Source organism: Ursus arctos, unplaced genomic scaffold, assembly GCF_023065955.2.
Source record: "Ursus arctos isolate Adak ecotype North America unplaced genomic scaffold, UrsArc2.0 scaffold_30, whole genome shotgun sequence".
Lineage (NCBI taxonomy): Eukaryota > Metazoa > Chordata > Mammalia > Carnivora > Ursidae > Ursus > Ursus arctos.
Window position 1 is genome coordinate 31,632,212 of NW_026622986.1, and position 12,014 is coordinate 31,644,225.

General features: G+C 43.4%; 1 protein-coding gene across 1 annotated transcript in view; it reads left to right on the top strand.

The window, feature by feature from the left end:
* The first annotated feature begins 289 nt into the window (after positions 1-289).
* The window catches only part of GDI2 (GDP dissociation inhibitor 2), a 33,943-nt gene continuing 22,218 nt past the window's right edge, over positions 290-12,014 (top strand). The window contains exon 1 of the mRNA XM_026478703.4: positions 290-3,506. Coding sequence (XP_026334488.1) covers positions 3,462-3,506 — 45 coding nt within the window. The 5' untranslated portion in view covers positions 290-3,461. The remainder of the gene's footprint in view (positions 3,507-12,014) is intronic.

Sequence of the window (12,014 nt, forward strand, 5' to 3'; positions counted from 1 at the left end):
TAAGGAAGTGGAAAGAGCCAGCTGTGAAAAGAGGTGTACGAGGGGAAGTGAGGGTTAGTAGCTATGGGACCCCCCAAGGTGCTGAGGTCGTTGGGTGGTTAAAAGCTTGACCAGATTCTAGGAACTGAAAGACTAGCGTGTTTAGAGTGTAGTGAGCGAGAAGCATACAAGATGAAGTTGGAGAGAAATACAAAGGTCCAACAATACCTTTTAGCCCATGGTAAGGGGTTTGCACTTTATTCTAAATGCAAAAGATAGAAGCATGAACATGATCTGATTCACATTTTAGGAAGATAATGGTCAGCCCAGAAAGAAGGGGAAACTGGGTGAGAAACTGTCGCAGTGGTTCAGGACAGAAAGATGACCGGGACTAAGATTCGTTCTGATTTTTTTTTTCTTAGACTCAGGCTCTCCCCTTGTAAGGTGCGGGTGGGGGGCTCAGTGCAAAAGATCAGCAGTGATTCCCAAGCACCTGGGTATAAATAACACTCACACTGGACTCTTGCTTTGTACAAAGACTTGAAATATCTTTCATTGGGATGGTATTTCCCACTCCTCTCCACCAATCACCCACTTCCCCCAAACCTAAGGTTTCACTCTGTTGGGAACTGAGACCTTTAAACACAGAACCAATTAGTGGCTTTCAAGCCACTTCCCACCATAAACAGTATTTGTTGTCTACCAAGTTCCTTGGCAACTAGAATAGGTGATGAAGATCCTAGAGCAGGCATAGAATTTTCGATTAAACCAGTTGCTGGTTTTTGTTTTTTTGGTCCTTCCACAGGGCCACGGGACTTGTACTGCCAACAAAACTAAACTTCAGTGTAAGGGATCGGATTGAAGAGCCTCATTAGTCTTAAATTCAGATCCTTTATCTGATGCCTTGAAGTTTCTCATTAACTCCATCTGAATATTGATTAAATGGCCTTCACTTAAAACATGGTAACATAATTCAGCAGATATGCTTAAAAGCCTCAACATTCAGAGGTTGATGGCAATACATGAAACCGGCCTTTATTGTTATTGCTAGCTTTTATGTTTTATTTTTTACAATTTTTTTTAAGTAGGCTTCACACCCAATGTGAGGATTGAACGCAGGACCCTGAGATCAAGAGTTGAATGCTCCACCAACTGAGCCAGCCAGGTGCCCCAAAGATTTTTTTTTAAGTAATCTCTATGCCCCAAGGTGGGGCTGGAACTCATGAACCCTAGATCAAGAGTCACGTGGTCTACTGATTGAGCCAGCCAGGCTCATTATTGCTAGCTTTTAAAAAATGGGTCAGTATTTCAAGTCAGTTAAAAAATATAGGTAACACTGTCAAAGCAGCCCTAGAGAACCCTTTCCTCTCCAAATAGGTGAGAACATAGTGAAAAGACAACTTGAACCAGGAAGCAGGCCCTCACCAGACACACCTTGATCTTGTACTTTGCAGCCTACAGAACTGTGAGAAGTTTCTGTTGTTTATGAGTTTGTGCATATAAATATGTGTGCACATACTTGGAGAGGAACAGCAGGACCTTTCTTAAAGCATCATGTTTAGCCAACAGAAAAATCAGCCATACCCACTGGTACATAACGGGTTCAGTAGTCAACTTTGCAGTTGATTTTTGTCTACTCATAGAAATTCATTTCATGGGGCGCCTGGGTGGCACAGCGGTTAAGCGTCTGCCTTCGGCTCAGGGCGCGTGATCCCGGCATTCTGGGATCGAGCCCCACGTCAGGCTCCTCTGCTGTGAGCCTGCTTCTTCCTCTCCCACTTCCCCTGCTTGTGTTCCCTCTCTCGCTGGCTGTCTCTATCTCTGTCAAGTAAATAAATAAATAAATCTTTAAAAAAAAAAAAAAAGAAATTCATTTCATGACTGATGTATACAAGCCCAATTAAGGTATGTAAATTCAACCCCCCTCCCCCGCCGCCCCCCGCCCCAAGGTTCATCGTCTGATAGAACACACTTTCTTAAACTCTTTCTGGGGTGAAGAAACATTGTACAACATTGTTAGATTATTTCCGGAATCTGAATGATTTAAATATGAAGGCCACCAAGATTCACTTTGAATAGTTCTGCTGCTGTGTTTGAGAGTAACACTAGAAGAAGTACCAGCTCTTTCGTCTGAGTATGCAGACCTCTCACAGGCTGTAAACACCGGCTGTCCAAGGCTTTAGGGGAATCACTGTTCGGACTGCTTCTATAGGGTCTCCTCTCTTTGGTTGAGAACACAAGCCTCTCCTTACACCCCTCTCTTTACCCAAAGCTGGAGATTCCAGTGGGAACCCTAAAAAAGTTGGGGGTGAGCAGGACTAGAGGAGACGGAAGGCACACGAGGAATGTTTCTTCCACGCTCATGGACTAACCCTATTCCTGCGTGGTCCCCTGCAATTTCTATGGCTGGCCCGAGCTATAGCTCTCAGTAGGCACAGACCTGCTTCAACTCCAGTCTGGCTTTCCCCTTCATTTGTAACAAGGGTTACTTTTTAAAAAGTTTTTTTTTCTTCTCATTGAATTTCCTCGGGCCGCACATGGGGCAACGCAGCAAGCACGACACAGGGCGGGAAATAAGATACAACCTGTGATCTCTGAACTGCTTTCAAGACGGTGGGGGCTTTTTCATTCAGAAAAAAGGAGGCCGGATGGGAGGAAACACAAAGCAAGCTGCCAATGACAGGAGTAGGCGCGGCCGCGCGGGCACGCCGGGCCGAGGCCTGCACAGCGCCCGGGCCGCAGCCGGAACCAGGCCACTAGACGAAACCCGGCGGGTGCGAGGGCCGCAGTGCGGGGCCCGAGGCGGCCGCCCGCGTCCCCAGCAGATCCCTGCGCCGCAAGCTCCGGCGCACGTGGCCGCCACGGGCTCAAAGTCCAAGGGCGGCGGGAGGTCTCGGGGCCCTGGGCGTGCTTCGGCTCCCACACCACAGTGGGAGTAACGAAGCTGACCGCCGCTCTCCGGCCACGGGCGCGCTCCCCCCACTCCACAGCAGGCCCTCAGGGGCCCGCGCTCAGCCACCTCCTCCGCCCCCAACCACGGTGGCAGCGGGCCCGGCGGGGAACCGGAACCGCCAGAGGGACGGCCCGCCCTTCTCTCGCGAGAAGCGAGAGAGGACGAAGGTTGGTCGGGCGACGGGAACGCAGCCAATGAGAGAGCGGGAAGGGTGTGATCGACGGCTCTCCGAGCGCCGTCTCTAAGCCCCGCCCCGGCTGCGGAAGCCCGGGTCGCCGCCCGCCTTTCCCTGCCCTCCCCGTCTTCCCTCCCCTCCCTGCCCCGCTCTTCTCTTCCCGTCTGAGGTGGCGGCCAGCCTCCCTCCTCTCCAGCTCCGTTTCGGCTCCCGCCCTGGCTCCCCGTTCCCGTCGGGCCCCGACACCGGCTTGAGCGCTTCCCCCGTGACTCCAGGGTGGCCGTATAGCCGCTGGCCCCTAGAGTCCCCGCGCCTTGTGCTTTCCCTGGGCCTCGGTCGTCGCCGTCCCCCGCCATGAATGAGGAGTACGACGTGATCGTGCTGGGCACCGGCCTGACGGTGAGTCCCCCTCCCCCGCGCCCTGCAGCCCGCGCCGCGGGAGGCCGGGCCCACCCCGCGGGGCCGCGCCGTGGAGGACTGCGTCCCAGTGCACGCGGGGTGCCGTCGTCGTGGGGGGCGCGACCCGGGGCGTGTCCCGGGGCGTGGGGGGCCTGCGGCGGAGGCTCGCGGCGGCCGCGCGGACCGGTCGCGGGGGGCCCCGGGTCTGCCCCAGAAGTGCAAGGACAGACCCGGAGATGGAGAACCCGGTCCGGGGGGTGGCCTGATGCAGAGCGACGGGGAAGTAAAAGTGGGTGGGAAATGAGAGAAAAGCCCGCTTGGGGTGTGGGTGCCCCTCCGCCTCCTCTCCGGGTTGATGGCCTCTCCCGATTGGAAACGGAAAAGCACCAGGCGGGGTGGGGGAGGGCGGGAGCGCTCGCAGCTGCGTTTCCTACTTCGACTACAGCCACCGCTGCTCGTCGGTCTCGGCCTACAAGAGCTAGGCACAAGATTTTGTGACAAGTCATTGGATAATCAGTGTCTTGTAACTGATGCAGTTCAGTGAACTTAGAGAAAATTAGCTTTTTTATGCCCCCCCCTTTCAAATGAGAAGCATTACACATTCCTTTTAACCACTCTCATCCCACTTAGCGTCTGTGGAATTGGAAATGAGTGTTCACAAAGCGTGCCTATCCGATGCTTTCTCTCCTGACCTTTGCCATCTTCTCCTTTGGTTTGGTCCGTTCCCGCGTCCATTGTCTCTTCTGGGGGTTTTCCCCTAAGAAATGGAACGGTGATGGGTTGCTAGAGGCCAGGTTCTTTCCTGTAGACTAGTCCGAAGCAGACATGTGACTGGCTAGGAAGTAGTACCAAATAGATGAGGTCGCTTACCTAGAAAACTAAATAGTCATTTTTAATGTGCGGGATTTGGTCGAATTTCTTCTTAGGTGGCGAGTTGGAAGACGGTGGGATGCCTAAATGAACAGGCAGGCCTACCAGCTGCAGGGCTGTTTTTCTTCAGTTAGTATTTTTAAAGTGTCTAATTGGCATTGCAAGCCTAGTAGTTCATGGAGGATTTTGGGCGAACAGGCCCCGTTGCTGCCAGCGTGTTGTAAGAGCCAGTTCTGTTTTTTCTAGGGTTGTTGCTGGTCTTTCAAATTTGCTCTTGATTAGGTCGTTGGACATGGACAAATGAGTGGAAATCTGCCCTGCGGGTTTCTACATGCCTGGAACAGAAGCATCACTTTGTGTCAGAGATAGCACGGTCTTACTGGATAGCAACCAAGTTAATATAATGCACTTTATTTAAGTATTCCTTTGGGTTAATTGTGACTTTTTTGATGAGTGATAGGTACTTAACTGGAAATCAGACCAATTTCTGCCCTCACTTTACAGCTGTGATAACTTTAATCCCTATGAGCCTTCTTAGATTGCTTCCTGAGATGTTCTTTGAGAATTCTATCCATGCAGAGCATTCACATTATTACCACCATTGATAGGAGTAGTGATGGTGGGATGATTTGGTAATGGTAAATGTGTACCCTCATTTCTAGTGACACAAATACTGCTTAGCGTTAAATAAGATCACTAAGGTTAGAAACCTCAAATCAGAATGGACTGGAGTGAACATACCACTTAATTTTCTTATTTTTTGGCTTATAAATATTTAGTGCCAGAGAGTTAATAACCTAAAAACAGGCATACTCTATCAGTTATGGGTATGAAATAGTAGGTGATGGCTGTATGTCAAGTACTTTTAGTGCTATTAACTTGCTACTTTTAAAGAAAATGTGTCAGAGTTACTCTGTTGCCTAGTATTGGCACTGTTTTGTATCAGTTGTTCCTTATAAAATGAAGGTCATGGTGATCCACAAATGTTGATAGTAACTTTAATAAATAAAACATAAAACCTGTAACTTGGAACAAAATCATTATCCAGGAGAAATGGAATATTTCGTGTAATCGAATTTTCTCAGGAATTGAAGATTATCCTTCTAAAGAACCACCACTTTCTGAAAAAAGCCTTTCCAAATGACATCACAACTTCTTTAACAAACTAAGGAACGTAATTTACTTGATAACTAAGATTTCACATCATGAGGATTAATTATTGTGTTAATGCTATAACATAATGAAGCCATCGAAACACCTGGTAAGCTTGGGCGCTCCTTATTAAGTACTCTCAGACTGCTGGCTTTGGGAGTTAGTTCAGTCTGCTCTTTCATTTTTTCCCTCCTCCCTTACTTTGCTGTTAGGCTGGTGACTTTTCCTTTTTTTTATTTCAGTGTGAATAGCCAACATCTGACCACCTAATACGCTGCTTGTAATTGACTTTGGGGTTGGCAATAAATTCTTGAATCTTCTTAAAAACAGTATAAAAGGGTAACTAGTTCCACAGCTATCTGTGGCTCTCAGAAATATCTGTGTTGTTTTGTTCTACGTAATAATTCTGGTAAGGACTTACGAATAGAAACGTGTACTTTAGTGAGATTTGACCAATATTCTCAGTATTAGATGTTTAGAAATTATTTTACATCCCAGACGTAATTTTACCCTTTTTCTTTATTAAAATTTTGTGATTTAAAGGAGTTTTTTAAAAATATCTGATTTAAAAATCTTAAATTGTCTCTCAGATTTGCTCCTTGAAAATCCTTGCCATTGCTGTGTTAGAGTTTTGTAGATGGACTTTCTATCCACTGCAGTAGTGATCATAGGGTCAATACTGTACAAATATCTTACTTTTGGAAGGTATAAATATCTTGTAGGCAGTCTGTATTTCATATCAGTTTCAAGCCTAGTGGCCCCATAGGATAGAAGTAAAATCAGACACATTTTAGCATCTTGAAGTAGTAGTGAGATATTTGGTTTGAAAAACCACTAACTAAATGTTTTGGCTCACATCCATGATCATCAGCAATCCCCTTTACCTTCCTTCCCCTTGTACCTGATTAAAGACTCTTACTGGAGTAGTGGCTTACCCAGTTTCACTTATTTAAACTGTGACCGTTGTGGTCAGTTATGGGCAATAAAAAGGTAAACACATCTGTGTATAAACAAATGGCTTATCATATGGAGGGTGACGAATAGTCAATATGAGGAAGTACTAGGTGCTGGACTAGAGCTTCAAGTGTGGGAATTCAGACAGGGGAAGCAGGAAGACCTTCATAAAGAAGGAGGTATGTAAACTGGCTTTAAAAATTATTGGTAAGCTTGGAGCAGGAGGCATGATTTTCTAGGCAGAGTGAGCAGGATGGATTGGTATCGAGAACAGGATGTATATAAGGAATAGGGAGTTTATTTTGCCTGAAACAGAAGGTATGAAGAGGCGTATTGGGAAATTGGGCTGGAGAGAGGGCCTATCACTAAGAATGTTGAATGTATTAGACTAAGAAAAATTTGAACTTTATCTTTTAGGCAGTGGGAGAGGATTTTGAGCAGGAAAGATATAATTAGAGCCAGTTTCAAGAAAAATGATCTTTTGACAGCATTTAATGGGATGCATTCAAGAGGCAGATATTTAAAGGAACATTCTGCTGAAAACAATTATTTTTACTATGTTGTTGCTGACATATAATATGGAGATTAACTGATTTAAAAATGTTCTAGTTAATGCATTTTCCCCATAATTCTAGGTAAGTAGCTTTCAAAAGTCACTTTTCTTTAGTATTAGTTTTTAGTTACCTTGTTTTCCTTATCACATTTTTGTGTGCATTTATTTTCTGTTTGGGTTTTTTTTGTTGTCGTTTATGTTTTGTTTTTCCTTGTAACAACTTTAAAATTCAGTAGGACTTAGGGTTCTGGTAGGTGCTTAGTTTGGTCTCTTGGAAGATCTGTCAGAATATTAATGTACTGTGACTGTATTCTCTTGGAAGCTTACTCTCTAAAGCAGGAAGGGTTTGGGCATTAATTTTTCCAAGACACCAGGATACTCTTTAGTACCGCTGACCTAGGAAGCTGTTTAGGTCGATCACGGTTCATAAATAGGAACACCATGCAGGCCTCTTCAGGACATTAGAGGTATTTCCCCCCTAATGTATTTAGGTGCTGTCCAAATAAGTTATTCTGATTATTGCAACTCTGGTGATATGTGCGGGGTGCTGAAGGGAAGTGAACTTCATACCACTGATAGGGCCCTTCCCTCACCCCCACGCAGCAACAGGTACTAGGACTTGGCTGCATCTGACCTTTAAACATTTGATCTGGATTCCTCTTTTTATGTAGAACATGAAATGCCAGGTGAGTGGCAGATGCCATTATCCTAAAGAACTTCGATTCTGAAGGTGGTTTTATAGTTCCAGTTATCCTGGATGCAAGTTTGTATTCTTATCCTGCTCAGGTCCTTCGCGGGTGACTTTGAATGAAATGTGGAGTACTCTCATCCGTTAGATGTAAAACTAACATGTTGGTTAATAGTCACTAAAACATAGATTTTTCTGGTAAAAGTTATCAGTATTGTTGATATATCTGATGGGTGGACCAAGTTTTCTAGTGCAAAAAAAGGAAATTCATGTAGAGTATTTTCTCTGGCTCTAGTGTGCTTTGCTTGTTATTCTATATTCATCAGCTAGGTAGTAGTATTGGGTTTTAATTTTGAGTTAATTTTGTAAGATATTAAAATTTGGGGATCATTAATATATACCCTTTGCCCAGATATGATTGACAAATTTTATCAGTGAATTAGTTCATCCCATGCTTTAAAGCAAAATGTAAAGTATTACACTTAATGCTACTATGTATTTCATCCTTTTGGCGATGTAAAAGCAATCTTTTATAGAGGGGCTTAGGAGAATCCATGAACCTGCAGATTTAACTAGCTTTTGTCGTATTTGTTCTAAGTAATGCTTCTAAAGGTAGTTGTTATTAGCTCTTTGGACTTCAGTGAATCTTTAAATTATTGAGCCCTTTATTTTAGGCCTCCCACCTGTAGTGCTTGCTTTAGAGCCATGGTCCAGTGAGTGGATCATGCTTATTTGCAGGGGAGTGTGGAAAGTTATATATAGAAGATATGCAACACTCTGAGTTGCTTGCTGTGATTTTGCTTCCAAAAGTTGAGCTCTGGAGTCTGCCTGTGTTGGCTGGAAATAGGACTGTTTCTCTTCCTCTGTTTCTGTCATAACCTGTTTTTGTGAAAGTAAATTTTATTTTACTTTCATGTAATATGTTGAACCATGTATGTTATTGCTTCTTTGGGTTTTGCTTTTTGGACAAGTAAATTGCTTTTGAAAAGATTAGGGTTGATTTTTGTAGTTGTAAAATGCCTTCAGTTCTCTTTATCAAGGCATCCTTACAGTAGAAAGGCAAGCCACAGAGTGGAAGTTTGCAGTGCATAGAACCAGTGAGGCACTTTTATCTATCCAGAATATGAAAAGAACTTTTATATAGCAGTAAGAAAAAGAAACCCATTTTTAAAAAAGGGCAAATAACTTGAATAGGCACTTATCAAAAGAAGATACCATAATTATCAGTAAACTAAAAAAACTAAAAAAGTGCTCAACCTCATTAGTTGTCAGGAAATGCAAATTAAACCACATCCTAACTATAGAATGGCTAAAATTAAAAAGAAACAAGTGTTGGGCAAAATTTGAAACAACAGGAACTTTCATACACTGCTGTGACAAAAGTGTAAATTAGTGCAACCACTTTGGAGAGCTGTTTGGGAGTTATCTGCTGAAGTTGAACATAGCTGTGCTTTCCTTGATATATATCCAACAAATGCATAATAAAATATGTTGAGAATATTTATAGAGCATTATTTATAAGAGTCAAAAACTGGCAACTGTCCAGATGACCATTAATGGTAGAATGGATAAATAAATGGTCTTATAGTCGTGCGGTGTATTCATTCAACTAAAGCCTCTATCGCTTTGTTACCCAAATTGTGGTCCTTGGATCAACTGCTTCTGCAACACCTGAGAACTTACTAGAACAGCAGGAGGTTAGGCCTCAGGCCTAGTATACTGAATCATAAAATCTACAGTTGAACATCCCCAGTTTTTTGTTTTAAGTGGGCTCTAAGCCCGACGTGGGGCTTGAACTCACATGGTCCAGTGATCTAGAGTCCCGTGCTCTACTGAGCCAGCCGCGCACCCCTAGCATGATCCCCCATTGATTCTTACGCTTATTAAAGTTGGCGCAGCGCTGCTTTAGTAATGGTTCTGGAATTGGTCCTGGACCAGCCTCATTAACATCACCTGGGAACTCGCGAGAGAGGCAGATTCTCAGCCCCAGCCCAGTCCTATGGGTGGGAGTCCCAGGGTCTGTTTTAACGAGACCTCCAAGTGTTGTGGATGCAAAGTGAAGTTTGAGAACCTGCTTAGAATTTACATTCCAAACACGTTCTCAGGTGGTCCTGAGTTGGGAAGCAGCCTTCGAGATGCGTCCTCCGCTTGCAGGGTTAGGTAGACTTTCTGTAAAGGTCCATGTCAGAAATAGGTTACAGTCTCTGTCACGACTACACTTCTACCGTGCACAGTGACAACAGATGTAGACAGTATGTAAATGAATCGGAATGGGTGTTTACCAGTAAATCTTTATTTATGAGAATCACATGCAGACTGGACTTGGCTCCTGTGCTTTGGGGACCCCTGCTCTGTAGCAGTGAGAATAAGTACATTTCAAGAACACGCAAAACATAATTTGGATGAATCTTGTAAACATAATGTTGAATAAAAGGTATATACAAAAAGGATACTGCATGATTCCATTTATTCAGAGTTTAAAAACAGGCAGAGTGAATCTGCACTCTTAGAAATCATGAGAGGGGATGGGGCGTGGGGGTGGAGTTAGAACTGGAATAGGGCATGAAGTGGCCTTCTGAAGCACTCATAGTATTTTGTGTCTTGATCTAAATAAGATATGACGCATCTTTCTAGAGTAAAATTTGAACCTGATAGTAATTAAAAACCTTTAAAAATACTAAAATGAATAGATACATTATGGAGTAAAATTAATGAATTTTTAAAATAAAAATATCAAAGTCAGACTTCTAGGGGAATGAGATTGTTCCCTGCTACCTAGGGTCTTTGGAGTAAATTTGAAAAGCCCTAAGGATTAATGAGGATACATGGAATTCCCCTTTTCTTTTAAAAAAATAAAGCCTTGGTCACCAAAACACGGGTGTAAAGAGTTTTCAGTGAATGTGTATCCCATCTGTTTCTTCTCATTAATTCATTAATCATATTCTTTCTTGATTTTCCCCCCTCTGTCTTGATAGGGTATATCTTAGTATATTCATGCTTTATTTACCTTTTCTTGAGACTGGACATTTATAATCCTCTATTGCCAATTTATTTATGGTTATCTTGGATGCTTCCTTTAGAGCTGTAGTTCTCAAACTCTTTGGTTTTGGGATCTATTTATACTCTTAAAAATTAAGGACCCTGAAGAGTTTTATTTATAAGGGTTATGTCTATCAATATTTATCATTAGAAATCAACACTGAGAATTTTTAAAAATTATTAATTCACTTAATGATAAACCCATTACATGTTAATATAAGTTTTATGAAGTGTAACTATATCTTCCAAAACAAAATTGTGAGAAGAGTTTCATTGTTTTACATCTTTTAAACCATTTATTTATTTTTAAAGATTTTATTTTAGAGAGTGGGCATGTGCAAGTGGGGGTGGGCAGAGAGAGGGAGAGAAAGTCTTAAGCAGAGTCCTTGCTGAGCACGGACCCTGCCGCGGGGCTCGATCTCACAACCTTGAGATCGCAATGCGAGCCAAAACCAAGAGTGTGTCACTCAGCTGACTGCACCACCCAGGTGCCCGTGTTTTACCTTTTCTGGCTCTCTAACGACAGCTGGGTTCTCATCTGCCGTGGTGTTCAGACTGTGAGATGCTGCCCCAGCTGAAGTGTACCAAGAAAATCAAGCCTCATGCTGATGTGTAGTCGGAAGAGGGAGGAGCATTTTAATAGCCTTTCACATTGTTGTGGATATTCTTTGATTTATACCAAAACGTAAATGGCAGGGTTTTTTTTTAATGATTAATTATAGTGTGAAATCTGCAGCCACATCTGCCAAATACCTAAGTCTGAATAAATTGGTCTGTTGTTCTTTCAAATAAAATGATGATCCATGAGAAAAAGTAGCTAGTTCAGCTTACAGATCAGTTGTACAAAAGGTTTTCCTTGAGCCAGAGTTACTTTATGTGGACTTCCCATTTTGTTACCCAGAGCATTAAAAAGGTGGGCATTCAAGGGTGTACATTTAACAGAGGTAATTTTTAATGCTTCATCAGGGACCTTTTTGAGTGAAACTAGCCTTGTTTTGTTTTGGTTTTTGTTTTTAAACTGCGAGCCCCTGGTGGTGGAGAGTATGATGACTAGCGCAGTGTGCAGCAACTGCCCTAATTTTTCTCTACCATTGGTCTTGCACCGTCGGTGCTAATGTCAACAGTGAAAAAATAGTCTTAACCTTGAGGCCCATGGGGTTCCACAGACCACACTTTGAACCCTAGTCGCTTTAGGGTTATGTTATGTTGTCCTTAAGTTATGTCATATGTTGTACATACGTTAAGTATTGGG